The 20,567-nt window shown below is 43.7% G+C and overlaps 1 protein-coding gene across 2 annotated transcripts in view; it reads right to left on the bottom strand.

Moving 5' to 3' along the window:
• Positions 1-2,760: 2,760 nt before the first annotated feature.
• Positions 2,761-20,567, bottom strand: part of HS1BP3 (HCLS1 binding protein 3) — a 33,765-nt gene continuing 15,958 nt past the window's right edge. Inside the window, exons 5-8 of one of the 2 annotated variants that reach the window (XR_003705764.2) lie at positions 11,900-12,057; positions 10,629-10,764; positions 5,104-5,470; positions 2,761-3,197 (exon numbers count right to left, since the gene is read on the bottom strand). Coding sequence is in view for 1 of the 2 variants with exons in the window: in XM_028722335.2 (XP_028578168.2) it covers positions 5,242-5,470; positions 10,629-10,764; positions 11,900-12,057 (523 nt within the window). In the remaining variant the exon portion in view is untranslated. Of the gene's footprint in view, positions 5,471-10,628; positions 10,765-11,899; positions 12,058-20,567 lie in introns of both variants that reach the window. The other variant, XM_028722335.2, reaches the window with a different exon arrangement.

Below are 20,567 nucleotides of genomic sequence, written 5' to 3'. Positions count from 1 at the left end.
TGCTTTTATTTAAAATGCATCTCTGGGTTATTTGTGGGGCATAGGAATTCGTTCATTCCCCCCCCCCAAAAAAAATAGTCCGGCCCCCCACAAGGTCTGAGGGACAGTGGACCGGCCCCCTGCTGAAAAAGTTTGCTGACCCCTGGTGTAGGGTGCCTGTATTTTGCTAGCTTCCCATGTACCCTACCTGCAGATAGGTTACACACACACACACACACACACACACACACACACACACACACAAACACACAAGTCTTCAATCCTCTATTCTTCCAAGGAAACATATTCTCCAAATCTGGCTTGCAATTCCCTACTTCCAAGGAGCAGGAAACACAGTCACACACAGAGAATATCCTGAACATTTGTTAACTAGGACAACAACAAACTTAATCTAGTTTGATGTCCTAGCTAATAAAAACAAACATTAGCCAGTTCATTTCTTGCCAGCTTTGTAGGGATGCTGTTTTTGACACACATACTAATAATCCATTGCCAGCTTTCAGTTGATGTGTAACTGTGGATATAAGCCTCGCTGACCACATTGGATGGGATCATTCACCACTTTCTTATTATGATCTCTTCTCAAACTTGGCGTGTCAGAGCACACACGTTTCATAACACGGCTAATTATTTAGAAATCGGATACGCCAGGTAAAAACACTGTGTCAACAAACCCAGCGGTTTCTTATACAGGAGAATCCTAGGTCTCTGAAAAAGAAAAAGTGGGGAGCCTACAGAAAAAGTCAATGAATCAATTGCGTGATGCTTCTGGAGCATTTTTTTTCTCTCTTTGCATTTTTCACTTAATAAAGAGGGCAGGATATGACCTCTTGGCATTTCTGGGTGGATACATCTGATCCATTCACTTCAAAGATAACAAGTATTGTTCTTTTCATATTCTAAAACATTCTGCATGTGTTTTCCTTTGCACATGTGCTTGCCAGACAAAGATAGGATTCCTGTGCCTTTTAAAGTTAACACTGTCCAACTAACCAGTGGTTAAACAACTGATTTCAGTGGGCTGGATGCAAACCAAACATGCAGAAGGTGCCAGGTTCAACATCTCGTATCTCCATGTATGCTGGGAGGGCCCGTGCCTGTAACATAGCTGTCAACTTACAGATTTGAAAATAAGGGACCAGCAGCCTCGAAAATAAGGGATCAGCAGCCAAAATAAGGGATTTTGCTTAGCTTATACATCAATCCGCCACTAATGGAGCCATGCTGCTTTGGCTGCGACTGTGTTTTGCAGGGGGTTAGACTAGATGATCCTAAGAGTTTACAACTCCGACCAAAGAAGAGTGACAGTCAAAACTGATGAACGACGTCGAGATGGCAAAGCTTACAGGCAGAATTAGAAACCAGGAAGAATGGGGAAAGTTTATAATTTATTTGAAAAGCTATTGTAAAGAGTTACATACATTGGTAGGATTGACAGAAAACTTGTAGTAAAAATGTGAACTATGGATGAACAAATGATTTATAAAAATAGAGTTATGAAAGGGATGCAGAGGGGGAAATCACTACATTAAGATGGTGCACTGGTTGGAGGGTATGCTAAGCAGCACGTCGGGGCTGCCGTCGTCCCAGAGCAAGGAGTTCCATCGGCCCTTCCCCGCCCAAGAGAGAGGGAGGGAGGGAGGCTCTCGTCCACACCGCCCGCGAGCCTGGCTTGAGGCGGTTGCGGCGCCCCTGGCTTCCCCTGGCAGCGCAGCGGAAGTCTCGCAAGAGAGGGGCTGCCCGCCCGCCGCCACCCGTCTCCTCATGACACGCCCCTGAGGGGGAAAAGGGAGAGACAGAGACATGGCAGCTCATGCACGTGCTCACTCTTGCTCTCTCAAGGCGGAGGACCCCAAGCCGCTGCTTCCCTCCCGAGCCGGGCGAGCATGAAACCCAGGAAATTTAAGGGACATCATCAATCCGGGACAGCAGCAGGACACAGTGCTGGGATAAGGGAGTTTCCCGCCAAATAAGGGACAGTTGACAGCTATGGCCTGTAACCTTGTAGAACAGCTGCCTGTCAGTATAGACAAGGGTTTCAAAAACTGCTTTTGGATTCCAATTCCCATCACCCCTGGCTACTGGCCCTGCTAGCTAGGGATGATGGGAGTTGTAGTCCAAAAGCAGCTGGAGACACCAAGTTTTGGGTGGACTGGTGTAGACAATAGTGAACTAGGTGGACCAACGGTCTGATGCTGTACAACTTAAGTTCCCAGGTGACAATAGCTACTTTACAACTGAGGGTTGCCTTGGAATCTTTGCTGAATCCATAGTTCCATGTGTGTCTTGGTCCGAGTTTGCCTCTGCCTGACTAAGCTAGGGTGTATACTGGGCAGTGCAAGAGTAGGAGGCAGGAGGGTGGGCCAAACTCTGTGCCATAGATTGGCCCACAGGATCCAAGCTTCAGGCTGGTCACCTAAGGAGTATGTATGAACAAGCAGCAGAAGCTGTTCACAGCAATCAAGATGTTTCCTATGCATTACTTTACCCATCTGTATTCACAAGAGTGTTTCTACTTACTCCAGCACATTGGTTTAGTGTCAACATTATGTACTGTACTGCATGAAACAAACTATTTCTACCTTTAATGCTTTAAAAATGAATGAACAAATAAACTGTGCTGTGCATAAAGAGGAAAGATGTTACTAAACAGTCTAACAGACCCAATCTAAATTGCACTGCTCATTTGCTCTTATAATATATAATAGCATATAATTTGATCTACGGGGCTATTTGTCTTTCAAATCTCAAGAGGGAATATTTAATTTTCATAGTGCTTAATACTTTTATTCAAAACAGAATGATGAACATAATACATTATAAACACAACTCATTTAAAGTGCTTCGATATTTCCCCCTCCATTCATTCAGGTGTATATTCAAAAGGCAATAGAGATAAGCTTACTGGCTTGGCAAGTCTCTTGATATGGCTTAACTTCTCCTCAAGAGATATTTGTTTTGTGGGCCTCAGTTACCCAAAAGAGAATGAGAAAGACATAGGATAGGTTCATATAAAAAGAGAAAAACAATTTTAAAGCACTTTCGTCAGCTGTCTAATTGAACTATCAAAATACAGAATCAAGTTGGAAGCAATCATCTCGTTCGGGTGTGCAGAACCTTTGGCTCTCCAGTTGTTGTTGATGATGATGATGTTGCCAATTAAATTTCAATACCGCTCTTCATCCAAGGATCACAGGCTGGTGTACAACATAAAAACACAAAAATATGTAACATAGTGACAAAGAAAAACAATAACCCCCACCACACAAAGTTTAAAAGGCCACATAGACTGCTTAATTAGCCAAAGGCATGGGAGAAAAGGAATGTTTTTTTCTGGCACCTGAAGATATGTAGTGAAGGCCTCAGGCGAGCCTCCCTGGGGAGAGCATTTGACAAGAGGGGAGCCACCACAGAAAAGGCCTGTTCTTGTGTTGCTGCCCTCCAGACCTCTGACAGTGGAGGCACATGAAGAAGGGCCTCAGATGAGGATTGAGGGGCCAGGTCAGTTCATATGGGGAGAGGTAGTCCTTGTTCAGTTGCAACGCCCATCATTCCTGGCTACTGACCATGCTCGCTGGGACTGATGGGAACATCTGGAAGGTCAAAGCATTCTCCATGCCTGATCTAGTTGAATGTCTTTCAAGAAATCCACCACTAAGTTGTGGCAATAGCTTAAAATCCTAAAATTATGTTCATCTTAATGTTTAGTCCAAAAATAACCCTTCTTTTGCAATTTGAACCCACTGGTACAGGTCATATTTCTGTTCCTTTTCCTAACCCTCTTACAAATAGCATAGGCATCTATATCAAGGGCTTGACATCTATAAAGCTGCAGCTTTTAAATAAACTCACAAAATGCTCGTGAACGTTGGCAGAGATGGATTTACGGGGCTTTTAGCTTACACTGTTCAATATACAACTTAATCTCTCCTCACCCAAAGTGATAGCAAGAAATGCAAAAATTTCAGCTTGTAAAAAGAAGTCTGCACCTACCTTAGCCCTAGGAATGGAGCTGAAGAGACGAAAACCAGATGCCATGATCAAAACTCCCACATTTCCCCCCCCCCTTTTCCTGCTACGTAACAAGCTGCTCCTGAAACTCTGGGGGCTATTGAGCATAGTCTCCAATACACCACTACAAACTATGGTCAGGAGAGAAAATCTAGTGCTTCTCGTGAAGAAGCAATTGGACACCCCATACACATATAAACACCATAAATATGGGGCAATGTGGGTCTGGGGGGGGAATGCTGTATGTGCCCTGTAGCCAATCAATCCAGGGGGTGAAGGGTTTTTTTGGCATATTTTCTAGAAAGTTGTTTCAAGGAGATATTTCAACCAAGATGATCAAGGGTCTGGAAACCAAGCCATATGAAGAATGGTTGAAGGAGCTGTGTATGTTTATAGCCTGAGAAAGAAGAGGCTAGGAGGAGATACGAGAGCCATCTTCAAATATCTAAAGGGCTGTCAAATAGAGGATGGAGCAAACTTGTTTTCTTCTGCTTCAGGACTCGAACCAATGGCTTTAAGATACAAAAAGTTGAGATTCCAACTAAACATCAGGAAAAACCTTCTGACACTAAGAACTGTTTGACAGTGAAACGGTCTCCCTCAGGAGGTTGTGGACTCTCCTTCCTTGGATATTTTTTAGCAGAATTTGGATGGCCATCTGTCATGGATGCTTTAGCTGAGATTCCTGGATTGCAGGGGGTTGGACTAGATGACACTTGAAATACCTTCCAGCTCTACAATTCTCTGATTCTAGGGACAAGGAGAAGCAGTTAAAACTATTTTCAATTAAGAAAAAAAAGTTATTTTACTTTACTCACTCACCTTACTAGGTCCGCTCCCTTTATCCCCTCTACCTCTCAAATAATCAATTTGCCCCCAATTATGTTGCATGAACATATTTCAACAGTTTGAACTACAACTGTAGTACAAAAAAAAGAAAACAAAAAAACGAGATAGCACTCTCACTTTCAACAAAATTCTAGCCTTGCTCTTGAAACTCCCTGAAAAAAACAAACATAAGGCATCTTTGATCAGATCCCAGCTGCTCTGCGGTCAGAACACACACAAGCCGTTCATTGATTTGCTGCTTACAAATCTGCTCTCTTTGCCATAATGAACCAGCAGGCAAGCTGTCAACCGAGGGTGCTGGGCCAAAGCCTGCTCTGTCCAACCAGATGCAGAAGGCTGGTGGAAGTTCTTCCTGAAGTAAAGTCTGGCATAGTCTGTGTTTCAGAACAGGCTTGGTTCTTCACTGCTGGTAGATTCGTTTTCTTGAATGTACTGGAGGATATCAACTTCGCCCATGGTCTGAGCCTTTACTTCAGTTGGCTTTGTTTTGGGGGCTGAGGAGAATGGGGGTTTTGCATCAGTTACTGCTGGCTTCTTTGGTAACGCTGGCTTAGGTGGTAGCTTGGGCTTGGAGCTTAGTTTCCACATCTTCTCAAAATCTTCTTCCACTCTGAGGAGGAAGAACAAGTTCAAAGCTGTGAAGCAAATCTTATTCTGATTGTGGGGGAGGGGATATTTATTTTTGGGTTAAAGATGAAACTTCTACTTCAAAATCTCACCAACACATAGTAGTAGTAGTAGTAGTAGTAGTAGTAGTAGTAGTAGTAGTAATAAATAAATAATAAATAATAATCATCATTTTTAATTTGTATACCGCCTTTCTATCTTACAATACTCAAGGCGGTTTACAAGCTGAAGAAACAAAAAATGTGCATCTTGCAACAATCTAATGCAATACAAAAATGTGATAATAAAACATAACTTTAAAATAGGCAACCTACATCAAAAAAGTAACATTCGACAATCATTAGAATAGTATAAAATTTTAGTTATACCCCACCCTCCCCAGCCACGACCGGGCTCAGGGCAGCTAACACCAGGTATAAAACAATTGATTAAAATACAACTTAAAAACAAGATTAAAACAAGATTAAAAAAACAAGATTAAAATGCAGCCTCATTTCAGTAGAAACTCAAATCAAAAACTTTTGGGGGATGAAAACGTCATATCTACACCAAGGCCAACTATCCAGACTGGTCCTACGTGGGCCTGGAAAAAAGCCAAGGAAGTCCTCAAATAGGAGTTCCATCACAGAAGGAGAAAGGAGAAAGGATAGAGGGGAAGGGGATCAAGTTGATTCTAAGCCAAAGGTCAGGCGGAACAACAGTACTCCTGCTACATTAGACTTTTCATACAAGCTTCACTTTGTCACGAAAACCCTGAAAAATAATTGGGTGATTTCCAGTGCCCTCATTCTATCCACAGAAGGATTTCTGCTTGTGCAAAGGACCTTCTCCAAGGTGCAGATTTAGGTTTGGTCACACTGTGTTCAGAGCCTCGGGGGCATTGTAACCAGTGCTATTTTCCTAGAAAAAAAGGTGCCGGGGCTCACCACGAACCTCTCCTTTGTTCTCTTAGAATGGCAATGGCACCCACCTGAGAGGTGCCAGAGCTGTGAGCTCTGGCTGAAAAAAGGCCCTGGCTGTAACAATGATGTAGAATGGAAAGCGAGAGGCAGCAAATTTTGGCAATGCACAGGGTGCTGCTGAAATTTGAGACTCCTAGATCCACCATGGTTTCTCCTCACCCCCCCCCTTTCCCAAATCTGCTCCAGAGGGTTGGGAAGAACACCTAGAACAGATTGAGGGGTACAAGGGGGAAATGTTTTCTGTTACACTGATGGAACAATAATAATAAGAAGAAGAGTTTGGATTTGATATTTCACTTTATCACTACCCTAAGGCGTCTCAAAGTGGCTAACAATCTCCTTTCTCTTCCTCCCCCACAACAAACACCCTGTGAGGTGAGTGAGGCTGAGAGACTTCAAAGAAGTGGGACTAGGCCAAGGTCACCCAGCAACTACATGTGGAGGAGCGGAGACACGAACCCAGTTCACCAGATTACGAGTCCATTGCTCCTAACCACTACACCACACTGGCTCTTAGCACTACTTTTGATACATCTCATGACTCCTATGAAAGAATGAGATACAACAAACCCAGGCCAATAGAGAACAGTGTTTTCTGATATTTTATGCACATTCCATAGAACACAGGAGGCAAAGCAACTACTGTATTTTTCGCCCTATAGGACGCACTTTTCCCCCTCCAAAAATGAAGGGGAAATGTGTGTGCGTCCTATGGGGCGAATGCAGGCTTTCGCTGAAGCCTGGAGAGTGAGAGGCATCGGTGCGCACCGACCCCTCTCGCTCTCCAGGCTTCAGGAAGCTATCCGCAAGCCTTGCGAGCCTGGGGGAGTTCTGGAGGTCCCGCCGGGCGCGCGAGGCTTGGGGTGGCAGCCTGCATCCCGAAGCACGGGGTGCCCTCCGGAGGACGCCCCGTGCTTCGGGAAGGTGTCCGCAAGCCTCCCGCGCCCGGCAGGAGGTCTCGCCGGGCTTGCAAGGCTTGCAGGCAGCAGCCTGTTCTGGGGGCTGGGGTCGGGGGAAGCTCCGTCTTCCCCCGCACCAGCCCCGTGCCTGGGGGGGAAATAATTTTTTTTTCTTTATTCCCCCCCCAAAAAAAAATACGGTATCTGAAAAGTTTAAGAAAAGGAAACAAAAAGTGTATCTCATTGTTTATAAGCGTTATAAAGAAACATGGGTGTTTGCTGTCTATTTTTAATTTTAAAGGTTTATAAAGAGCACAGAAACCCACATTCTATTTTTAAATTTAAATATGTTAAGTTTGGTTTAAAAAAGGAAAGCATGTGTTAGAACTTCTTGTCATAATACTGTGATGGTTTAATAGCAGCTGGGTTTGCATGGAAAACATCGACACTTTCTAATTAGGTCAAATAAGCTAGAAACAAGAAGTTGGTTGCCATGCCAGTGCCAAAGATTCAGCATCTCCACCACCATTTGAAAAGAGAGCAAGAAACAATTATATTTGTCGTAAGAAAATACCAAAGGGTCACACCTCAGGGATCAGGGGGGAAAAGAGTGGTTCTAATCTACACCACAAGTTTCCCTATTCTGCATAATGGATGGATGAGGTTGAATCCTGACAAGATAGAAGTAATGTTTTTAGTAGACAAGGGGTAGGCGGATGTGGGGGACTCCCTGGTCCTGAATGGGGTAACTGTGCCCCTGAAGGACCAGATGTGCAGCCTGGGAGTCATTTTGGACTCACAGTTCTCCATGGAGGCACAGGTCCAGGACGGCTGTCTACCAACTTCATCTGGTCTGCCAGCTGAGACCCTACCTGCCCCCAGACTGTCTTGCCAGAGTGGTTATCTCCCTCTTGGACTACCACAATGTGCTTTACGTGGGGCTACCTTTGAAGTTGACTCAGAAACTACAACTATACCAGAATGTGGCTGCCAAACTGGTGACTGGGAGTGGCTGCCAGGACCATATGTATAACACCAGTCCTAAAGGATCTTCACTGGCTCCCAGCATATTTCCAAGCACAATTCAAAGTGTTGGTCCTGGCTTTTATTGCCCTAAAAACAGCCTCGGCCCTGTATACCTGGAGGAACATCTCCACCCCCATCACTTAGCTCCAAGGTTCAGCTCTTCGGAGGCCTTCTGGCAGTTTCATCATTGCGAGAAGTGAAGTTACAGGGAACTAGGCAGAAGGCCTTCTCAGTACTGGCGCCCTCCCTGTGGAACACCCTCCCACCAGATATCAAGGAGATAAAGAACTACACAACTTTTAGAAGACAACTGAAGGCAGCCCTGTATCAGAATGTTTTTAATGTTTCATGTTTTCTTATGTTTCTATACACTGGAGCCAACTGCTTCAGCACCCACAATAATATATTTGTGGGGGCTGCTCCCCCCTCCAAGTCAATGGGCAAAGCTGAAGCCTTTCATTGCGGGCACCCACAATATTCGGCGCAAGATGGCACCTTTGTTTCTATATGTTTTGAAAGCTGCCCAGAGTGGCCTTTTTCTTACTTTACCAAGCTGGAAGAACCCGTATAATGTGATGCATATTCATCTGACAGATGAAGAAGCTGTTTGCAGTGGTTTATGTTTAATTCAAAGGTTGCATAAGGTGGTGTTTTGCCCATACAGACAAAATGTCTATCTTTGATTACTGGGGTGAGACAGAAGAAAAACAATAGATGGCAGCTAATGACTGTGTGTGTTCTTCCTTCTCAAATATTCCACTCCAGTAAAAATCAGGCTGTGCCCTGAAGACATCATGCCTTAGAAGATCAAATGTGTTGCCAATGCATAAGACACAATGTGCAACTAAATTTTTACCTCCAAGTAGATTAAGGTAGGTGTTGCTGATGTGACTTGTTAATAAAAGTACTCTTTGTATAAACAAAGGAAGGCTCACAATCACATATTCCAAGGGACCTCACACAGTGGATTCCCCGCCCCCCCCACCCCACTCACATTAGTAAGTAATCATTAAAGCTTTCAGAAAGTCACTCAAAACATGACTTTTGGCCTGGACATTTTGCATGCAAGTGCATTCCTGTAGTTAATGAAATGTGGGTCTGTAAAATCTCCCGGATCGCTAATAAAGTGTGCAATTTATTCTAGTCCCCTGAAATTCTAAATCATGTTATCGTATGCCTTTAACCTGCAAATGATTGCTAAGCACAAACCATAAAGATTTGTGCTATAGATGATGAGTAAGGTTGGTGCCACAATGGACAAAACTATTAACAATGGGTATTGTTACTCAGAGTAGGCCCACTGAAATCAATAGGCCTCACTTAGTCGTGTTCATTCATTCCAATGGGTTTAACTCTGATTAAAACTATGTTGCATACTACCTCATTCACTATGAATCCTGAGGCCTAAGGGTGGCATCCAGTGAACTTATCCTGCTCACCCAACGACTTCCACTTGTACAACAGAACTTCCTCTCCTTCTTCCTTTGTACCATGTGCCCCCCAAATACATTGGGGGTTCCCAAACCCCTCCAGAGCAGATTTACAGGGTGCACAAGGGGCGGAAGTCCCATTACACAAGTGGAAGTCCTTGCACCAAAAAGACAACTTTGTTGGATACACTGTAGCATTGAATACAGCTCAACGCTCGGGGTTCATATACAAGTTACAGTGGTGCCTCGCAAGACGAAATTAATTCATTCCGCGGGTTTTGTCGTCTTGCGATTTTTTTCGTCTTGCAAAGCACGGTGTTGGGAAAGTTTTGGAAAAGCTTCAAAAATCACCAAAGTCTTTAAAAACCTCAAAAAAGGTTACCACATGAGTTGCTCCTCTCCTCTATGAGTTGCTCCTCGAAGTCAAGTCGCAACTGTATTAACGGTGTTAAGAAAAAGGAAACAAACTTGCAAGACGTTTCCGTCTTGCGAAGCAAGCCCCTAGGGAAAATCGTCTTGCGAAGCAGCTCAAAAAACAAAAAACCCTTTCGTCTAGCGAGTTTTTTTGTCTTGCGAGGCATTCGTCTTGCGAGGTACCACTGTATTTGCATCATGCATTAAAAAATACAAATTCTTAGTAAGGGCTAGATCAGATACCAATTTACAGATAATGAAAATCAAAGTCTTGGGCTACCGTTTAGCCTGTTGACATTTCCGAATGCAAACCTTTCCAGCATAAGAGTTGCTACATGTTTGCTGCTCTGCAAAGCTAGGGAACACAGAAGACCCTACAACTTCAGATGCATCCAAGATTAATACCGTACCTCAAGAGCTCTTCGGTGTCCTCCTCAAGGCTACCGCTTAATGCGTGTTCCGTGCTTGCACAGGCAGTTGGCAACAGCAGCGAGTCACCCAGAGTCACCAATCCACCAAGGTCTGGATCTTCAAACAATTTCAGATCTGATAATTGAACAAAGAGATAACAGCTACATTTGACTTGTACACAGCAGTAGACTGAATATCAGATCCTCCAAGTGTCCCTGTTTTCCAGTCCCGGATTTACAGAAGCCATCCCAGTTTCTGATTTGATCCTGGAATGTTCCATTTTTCCTTAAAGGAAAGGTAAAGGGACCCCTGACCATTAGGTCCAGTCATGGCCAACTCTGGGGTTGCAGCGCTCATTTCGCTTTATTGGCCGAGGGAGCCGGCGTACAGCTTCCGGGTCATGTGGCCGGCATGACTAAGCCGCTTCTGGCAAACCAGAGCAGCACACGGAAACGCCGTTTACCTTCCCGCCAGAGCGGTACTTATTTATCTACTTGCACTTTGAGGTGCTTTCAAACTGCTAGGTTGGCAGGAGCAGGGACCGAGCAATGGGAGCTCACCCCATCGCAGGGATTCGAACTGCCAACCTTCTGATCGGCAAGTCCTAGGCTCCGTGGTTTAGACCACAGTGCCATCCATGTCCCTATTTTCATCCAAGAAATGTTGGAGTGTATGGAGATATGAGACCCACAAGTAACTATACAACCTTTAGAAGACAGGGAAGTTTTTAAATGTTTAATGTTTCATGGTATTCTTATATATGTTGGAAGCCACCCAGAGAGGCTGAAGCAACCCAGTCAGATGGACAGGGTATTAATTAATTAATTAATTAATTAATTAATTAAATAAAATATAATACTAATAATAAATAGGATGCCCCTATTTTAATCAGAGAAATGTTGGAGGGTATGGAATATTGGCTTTCCTGTCTTCCACCCAATGGGCATAAGCTACCACTGATGACCTCATTCAGCTTGATTCTGAATGCGTTCTCCCCACTGCTGGTCTGTAGCCACTGGAAGAATATCCTTAAGGGAATGCAGCCCTCATAGGGAGAAAAAGAGGGAGATAGGGGTCTTTGCTTTTAACCCAACTCAACCATTGGAGTCATTACACATATCTAAATGAGCATACTAATGCATTTTCCATTTTGGAATAAATGACTGTATGCCCAAGCTGCCATAGAGCGATTTGGAGTTTTGCAACTAAGCTTTGTGAAACTTTGGCACATATTTTCAGAGCGCACATCAAGGAGCTGAAATACACTTACTTTTTTCGGCTGCCAATATCCTCTTGCTGCTGCTGAATGAAAACCCTTTAGCTGAGCCAAACAGTCCTTCATCGGGAACAGCTTCTTCGTCAAAAATCGTTAACTTGGGCTTCCCGTCTTTGGCTGGAGGAGGCGTGGGTTTCTTAGTCTTTTTAGATCTAGAGGTTTAAATGACAGCAGAAAAATCCAGCAGACACTGTTAAGAGTGTTTCTTTTTTTTTTTTTCTTCAGAGGAACAGCCACCCTGTGGACTTACAAATTGAATTTTGGGGAGGGGGGAGATTTGTGGCCTGGAGGAGGCGCCCTTTAACATTCTCCCCCATGTCTCTAATCAAAAGCAGCTATTAGCTGCAGAGAGGAAAACACGCTGGCACAATTTCACTCGACAGCTGCTTTTCTAAGAGAGAGGGGGGGGGGAATAACAGTGGCAATTCTTACTGTGCTGGAAGATAAGAAGAAAGCAGTGCAGAACCCTACAATGTGCTCCTAATGGTATGAAAAGAACTGGCACCCAAAATTGTAATGGAAGACCATTCCAAAAAGAGAGCCTTCTCTGTGCTTTCTGGAGAGGGAGCCGCAGAATAAAGCTCAGGTGAATCCTGCAAAGGATGCATGATCACCCCTAATATGCTATCTTAAAGTAGGCTTTGAATAATAATAATAATAATAATAATAATAATAATAATAATAATAATAAACATTTATACCCTGCCCTTCCTGGTTCAGGAAACCAGGCTCAGGCCGGCTAACAAAAAATTTAAAACACTTACCGTATTTTTTGCTCTATAAGACTCACTTTTTCCCTCCTAAAAAGTAAGCGGAAATGTGTGTGCGTCTTATGGAGCGAATGCAGGCTACATAGCTATCCCAGAAGCCAGAACAGCAAGAGGGATTGCTGCTTTCACTGCGCAGCAATCCCTCTTGCTGTTCTGGCTTCTGAGATTCAGAATATATATTTTTCTTGTTTTCCTCCTCCAAAAACTAGGTGCGTCTTGTGGTCTGGTGCGTCTTATAGAGCGAAAAATACGGTAATTGATGCAACAAAAAGCAGGATAAAATACAGTATAAAATGTGAATAACAATAAATTCAGAATTCAAAAATCAATTTAGGGGGGAAATCCATCCAATAAACATTAGATGATCACCAGGGCTAGCTGGCTACATTAGTCCTATTTGGGCCAACGAGGAGACCGGGGGAGAATTAGCTGTGGGATCCCAGAGCGGGTAATCTTCATAAAAGGGGGAGGGGGTGGGAAGGAAGGAAGGGGAATAAATGATCAGGCTAAGTTCAAATTGAAAGCCAGGCAGAATAGCTGTGTCTTACAGACCCTGTAGAAGGAAGTTAAATCTTGCAGGGCCCTGGTCTCATGGGACAGAGCATTCCACCAGGTTGGAGCCATCACTGAGAAGGCCTTGGCCCTGGTGGAGGATAATCTGACTTCCTTAGGGCTGATCCATCAGGCTGTTTGAACTGGAAGGGATCGAAGCAAGGTCCTCAAGGTCTTTCCGAACGGACACCCACTGTCAAGCCTTAACAAAATTCTCCCCAAAGCTTGTGCTCATTCCAGTCAACGTCATATTAGATTTCAATAGTGATCCACCCTAGACTTGGACACAACTGCCACAGAACTTCTTGAAATGTTGCAATGATCACACTATGCTCTCCTTATTTACAGAGATGGCACATCTTTCTGATTCTTTGTAAATGTTACCGTTGCCACTTCCACTTCCCAAATCTGATGCTATTGAAGGTTTCAAGTGCAGAAGAAACGGCAGATTAATATTCTACAGCCTTTAAAACATGTCTTTGGGAAGGGGAAATTTGTTGTTTTGATGAGAACAGAAATCGTGCTCTGGCAGCACGGCGGCAGCAGGAGGCCCCATTAGCTAAAGTGGTGCTTCAGGTTAAGAACAGTTTCAGGTTAAGAACGGACCTCCGGAACGAATACTTAACCCGAGGTACCACTGTACTTATTTACTTGTCTTTATCCTATATTTTGTTCTGTGAAGCGCCCTGAGATCTTACGATGAAGGATGGTATATAAATCTTAATAATAATCTTAATAATAATAATAATAATAAGGCAGTCACAGACACTTAAGGATAATGGAAGTTTTTTAAAACAACAACAACCAATAATCCATCTGCAAAGTCAAATACTTTGCTGGTTTAGTGACACATCTATTTTTAGATATGCTGAAATAATAAAGTTACTCACACCCCAATTAATACACTTTAGCTACATTTCTGTGTGTGTAAAAAAAGAAAGAAAAGGTGTGTGTGTATCAGCGTTGGCAGTATTTGCAACCACGTTTCATCCTGCCGATTCCCTTCTATGGAAGGGAACCTCTCATGAACTGCTTGGTGACTAACATTTTACCAGCGACACGGTTCTCCTGAGGTCACTACAAAACAAGGAGGCACCGTTCCCACGAATCTGCATTGAGCAAGTAAATGCCTTCTCTCCCAACCCATTGCAAAAAAGAGTATCCGTCAGCAGTGTAAAATGTACAAATGCAAAATTGTATGGATTTGTGGGAGAGTTGAATGGTGAAGCCAGTCAAAGGGGGATGTCTGTCCTGCTCCAAATAAGAGTGACTGCTGAGTCAAAATCCAGTAAGAGGGATTAAACTGAGGAAGTGAAATTGATCAGAAGTGCCACCGAGCGCCCAGCATGACGTCACCACAAAGAGCCAGGAGAGCACAATGTTCCGTGGGAACCGACAGAAGCCCTCACAATTCGCCCTGGCACTGGTTTATTAATAGCACTGTTTGCAGCTTCCCTGAAGTAGCCCTTGCTTTTCACAAAACTGGGCCTTTGTCAAGCTTACTTCAAGAGGCTTGTTGCTGGTGGAGAGGCAGAAAGTTGGCTCTGCCAACATCCCAACGTCGTTTTTACCATTATTGGCTCATTGGTGCTATTTTCCGGAAGCAAAATAGCGATGGGTTCACGGAATACATTCAAGGTCTAATGCAGCAATTCTCAAACTTCTTTTTCTCTGGGTCACACACTGGGTCAGAATAAAAATTTGCTCACACCACACAGATATTTTTTAAAAATTGATAAGAAATACCTTGGAAAGCGAAAACGAACAACTCTTAGCAGTGATTGATTTAAAAGCATAGAACACAACTACAGTGGTACCTCGGGTTAAGTACTTAATTCGTTCTGGGGGTCCTTTCTTAACCTGAAACTGTTCTTAACCTGAAGCACCACTTTAGCTAATGGGGCCTCCTGCTGCCGCCATGCCGCCAGAATTTCTGTTCTCATCCTGAAGCAAAGTTCTTAACCTGAGGTACTCTTTCTGGGTTAGCGGAGTCTGTAACCTGAAGCGTTTGTAACCCGAGGTACCACTGTACTTTATAATATGATCACGGAGCCTCCAAATAGTATAAAACAATGCAATGACAAGAACATGCCCCATTCATTGGGGGAAGGGGGACAAAAATGTTACACAAAACTCTAGCTCTATTTTTAGCACTCAGCGTTTCTTGCCCATCCCCCGCTCTCCTCCAAACATTTGTCATCTGCAAGATGCTTTATGAAACATGACAGGCCAACCCCGCTAGCTGGAAATTCTATGATGATTTCAAGCATTCCCCTAAAATTGTTTGTGTTCACAACTAAACGATTGTTCACAAGAAACTGATTGGGATGGGGAGAAGTTTCGGGCTCCAGCCTTCCCTAAGCTAGTGCCTTTCGCATGTTGTACCTGAAGGGCACCAGGTTGGGAAAAGATGCCTTAACATGTTGAAACATGGAAGCCCTGTGTGTCAGTCTCACATCTAAATGACCCTTGAAGTCCTTTCCAGCTCCATGATTCTATGTATATCAACTCTTCTCAGGATCATAAACATGACAAAGGATACCCTTGCAAATAGCCACTTGCCTGGTAACCAGTGGTGACTCTTCAGGACACCAGTACAGATGACTAATGTAGACGAATTTGTGGGCTTATTTGCAGAACATTTGCAAAACACTGAGAAGCATCAGGAAATGCCCATCACAAACAGTCAAGACCAGACTTCTGCTAACCTACATACACTTTCGCTGCTATGAATAAGCCTTTTCAAAAGCCAAGCCAGTTATTCATTAAAGGCTCAGCAAAACAGGCCACTGAAATCCACCCCCCATTAAGGTTTACCATTGTCAACAGAACCCACTCTGTGAATCAAGTGATTCAACATTTCCTGTTCCTTGGGAAGAGGCTTGGGAAGCTGGTGGATGAGGTAATGCCCATTCCAAATTCTATTTTGAGAGCTGAGTCATCCTATTATTGCAAAGTCCCTAAGACAAAAGGTGCTTCAATCTGCCCCGTTTGCTCAATTCCAAAGCTGCAGAAAGAAGCAGCCTTGAATTGTACTTAGCTGTGGCACTAAACCTTCTTAGCTTTTTTAAAAGACTGCTATCCCATTCCACATAAACTACAGATTAGCTACCAAACCTGTATCTGGGCTCTTCAATTGCAGACTGCCAACGCTCCCCCATTTCATCCCCATGGGTTTTTTGTTTTTTTAATGAATTTCAAATATATCCCTATTTTCCATCTGTTCATTCTTCTAAATATCTAATATATCATACAAAAGTGATATTACATTCTACTTGTGTGATGTGCAGTAAATAGGATATAATGAACATACATAAGAACACACAGGATATATTTTGCTATCTTTGCTTATAATAAAACTTAAGCTCTCTCTTTTTTTCAAATAGTGCAACAGGCAACCCTTCACCCAGTCTTTATTTACCATTTCCATTTTTCTTTAGAGTTATTGTTAATATGACTATTGCCATCAGCTCCCACGAACGTCAAATCAGTTCTCTTTTGCTCAATTTGCGCTCATCTTTCCATTCTTTAGCATGGGACACAATAACTCTGCGTTTAAACACAATAACTCTGCGTTAAAGCAAACCCTACGCTTTCGGTAGGATTAAAGCCTCACCTTTTCCCTTACAAGACTAGCATTTCACATGTAGGAACCGATTTTACGTTAAGGGGAGTATTTCACAATGTGAGCCCTGCTGCTCACCTTGCAGCCTGAAATGTCCACACAGGTAAGTGTGTCTTCCTGTTAACCAGAAGGTTGATGGTCCAAGCTCACCTAGGGACAGCTTGTGGGATGTAATCCATTGGAGCAGTCAAATACAACATTCCTTGTTTCCCTAGAGTGGACACAGGCAGGGGGATGTTACTCCAGCCAATATAACTTCCTGTTTCACTGGTCTGGAACATTCTTCCCCTGCACGTGACCAAGCAGATGGGCGTGACCATGGCTGCCATGCTGCCATCTTTCTCTTGATGCCATTTTCTTCTCTTAACGTATTTTGCTGTCTGCTGGATCTCAGCCAGCAGCACAGGGGCTCAATCCCAATATGGGATGAACTCACAATTTGTTCTGTAACTACTAGCTAAAGCCTGCCTTCAGGGATCTCCTGGGAGATGAATGTGAGTAAACTTCTTGTTACTTTTAAGGAAAGACTCTTGTCTCTTCATTCTTTTAAAAGAGATCAACGGGGACTTAACAGGAATAATCCAATCTGGGCAAGCCAGAGTGGATTGCTTAACTAAAGAGATTCAAACAAATCTGCAAATTAGCTTCCTTCTACGTGATTCACTAACGTGAGTGAAGGAAGGATGATATTTAATCAATATATCCTCTCCGACTATCCTTAACATTCCCACACAGCTGTGGGCAGGATTCCTGCACTGAAGAGAGTTCCCTTCGAACTCAACAATTCAGTTCAGTTCTATGGTACAGCTTTGTCACCTCAGCAGCTGTTTGTGGAAAACAGGCTTTACAGAGATTCTCTGTATTTTCACAACAACAGCACAGGCCTTGGCGATTCCGTTTTTTCCACTCAGTGCAAAACTTTACCAAGCTGCTTGCAAGGACATTAGCTCAGGCTTTATCTAGCCCTCACATCACCATCATGTCATCTGGTTTCCCACAGCTGCCAAGCTACAAAATGTGTGATTGTTGCTAAATATACTATGAAGAGAAGGGGAGGCAAAGGGGATACAAAGACAGCTGTGGATCTGAAGCGACCAGCAAACATTACTGCTGCCCTACTCTACATAAGCAGATCGTGTGGCAGTCCTGGGGTTGATCTACACACAGGGAAAAAAAAGCACTATAAATAAGTCAGAAATTAAATCGTTATAACAAAAAAAAAACCCGCTATGAAAAAAATCGCACAGAATTTTTTTGCTCTCTGGTGCCATCTGCTGTTGCAGGCTTATAACGCATTTGAAATGTTGTTTTTTGACTAATGTGGCTGAGTGCCAGCAAAGGCAAGGTAGATACAGCCTTCAGCATGGGTGAGGACTGGACAGGCTGTTCAGCCATCTACAAAAACAGAACCACACTCATTAAGTGGGGAGGACTTTGTACAACTATTTAACAACTACCTTACCTCGCATCTAACAACTACCTTACCTCACATCTGAGAAGAGTCTTCAACTGCACATTTAAATTATACTGGAGAAGGATCCCCCACTCATATGTCTCTTTTGTATTAAACTAAGGGGATTTGCACAATATAAAACAAAGTACTTAGTTCAACGGCTGCCAGATCAAAGTACATTGCTGTGCCAACACATTTGGAGGGGAGCAAGGAAGTCAGGAAGCGACTCTGACACAAAAGGGTGTGTCACAGGGCTGACAAAAGTTGTCTAAAAATCTGACAAGCAGCTGGGATTCAAAGCACTTGCAAACACTTGCATCACTTGGCACTCGCTCAGTGGCCGAGCAGGCTTGAAGGCTTCGGCCTGTAAGCCGGCGATTGTCAAAAGCGGGGGGGAAACCCAGAGTCTTTGCAGCTGTGTGTGCTTGAAGATGTCGAACCCTTCTGAACAGGTGGCCATGTAGGTTGCATGCTTCACACTGTGCCTCAGGACGGAGATAAGTTTTCTTGTCATTATTGAGGGTGCAATCCAGGCGAAGTTAGCTCATTCATTTATTTAAACCATTTACAGGCCCTGCTCCCTCTCCTATTTTGAGGCAGCCTGCTCATTGACAAAAATCAGTTAACAGGGTGACCACGCATGCTTGCAACTAGGAGGGCAGGACTGGAAGTCAAGTAATTCAGGTCCACATCAAAAGCAAATTACTAGATACATACATCGTTTTACAGTGGTACCTCTGGTTAAGAACTTAATTTGTTCTGGAGGTCCGTTCTTAACCTGAAACTGTTCTTAACCTGAAGCACCACTTTAGCTAATGGGGCCTCCCACTGCCACTGCGGCGCTGCCGCGCGATTTCTGTTCTCATCCTGAAGCAAAGTTCATAACCTGAGGTACTATTTCTGGGTTAGCAGAGTCTGTAACCTGAAGCGTCTGTAACCCAAGGTACCACTGTATTTGTATGCTGCCTTCCATAGTTAGAACCATGGTCCCCGTGGCAATATTGGGGCTCTCTCATATGGCCATTGGGTCCAACACATTAAGCCCACTTTGCTTTGGATGTGAGGGGTATGTTTAGCCTGGAAGAGAGGAGACTGAGAAGAGATATGAGAGCCAGCTTCAAATAGCTCAAGGACTGTCACATGGAAGATGGAGCAGGCTTGTCTTCTCCTCTCTGGAGGGTAAGACTCAAACCAATGGCTTCAAGTTACAAGAAAGGAGATTCCAACTAAACATCAGGAATAATTTTCTGACAAAGCTGTTTGCCAGTGGACTCTGCTTCATTGGAGGTTTTCAAGCAGAGGTTGGATGAGCATCTGTCATGGATGCTTTGGCTGAGATTCCTGTAATGCAGGGAGTTGGACTAGATGATTAATTGGCTTAGACTATCTACCGACCAGTCACAAATATCTCCTTTTCAGGGAAGGTAGTGAAAAGGGCCATGGCAGGCCAACTATACATATTCTTGGATGATATGAATCATCTAGCCCAAATTAAATCTGAGTTTGGGCCTGGTGATGGGACTGAATCAGCCTTGATCACCCCGATGGATGACTAAGAAGAGGACAAGCAGAAGACGATTCTGTTCCTCCTTGATTTCTCTGCAGATCTTTATGCCATTGACCACTCCAGCCTCCTGGACAGGCTCTTTGAGACGGGTATCAGGTGCATAGCAGTTCTGTTCTCACATATGGGGTTGCATGCAGAGAACCATGTTGGAAGAGTGCTCTTTGGACCCCTGTCTGTGAGGTACTGCTATAGGGTATCGCTATGATTATACTCCCAATGTTGTTTAACATCTACATGGAGCAGTTAGGAGAGGTCATTAGAAAATACAGGGCAAGATGCCATCACAATTCTGACGACACTGTGCTCTATTACTCCATAAAAACTGAACTAGGAGAGGCTGTGCAGGCCCTTCACCAGTGCCTGGGTGCAATGTTTTGTTTTTTCAAGCCAGAGCTCCATGCTCCATTGATGTTTACAAAAGTTTGCCCAGGTTTCAGGAGTGGCCTGTTGAATGAGGAAAGGTAGCAGAGGTTTCACTGGGAAGAAGGCCTCCCTCTCTGAGTCGGAAGCTTTTCTATGGTCCTCTGAACCCAGAACAAAAGGCTTTTAAGAAAACAGATCGGCCAAAACCCAAGAAGCAGGTTTTCTGTTTCTTTGGACATTGGGATATTATTATTATTTTAACTACATACCTTTCGTTTCAGCAGAATATCCAGGAAAACATAATGCCCAGTTCAGAAAGACCTTTTTCCTAT

Source organism: Podarcis muralis, chromosome 3, assembly GCF_964188315.1.
Source record: "Podarcis muralis chromosome 3, rPodMur119.hap1.1, whole genome shotgun sequence".
In the NCBI taxonomy this organism is placed as follows: Eukaryota; Metazoa; Chordata; class Lepidosauria; order Squamata; family Lacertidae; genus Podarcis; species Podarcis muralis.
This window is presented reverse-complemented; position numbering and strand designations above follow the sequence as displayed.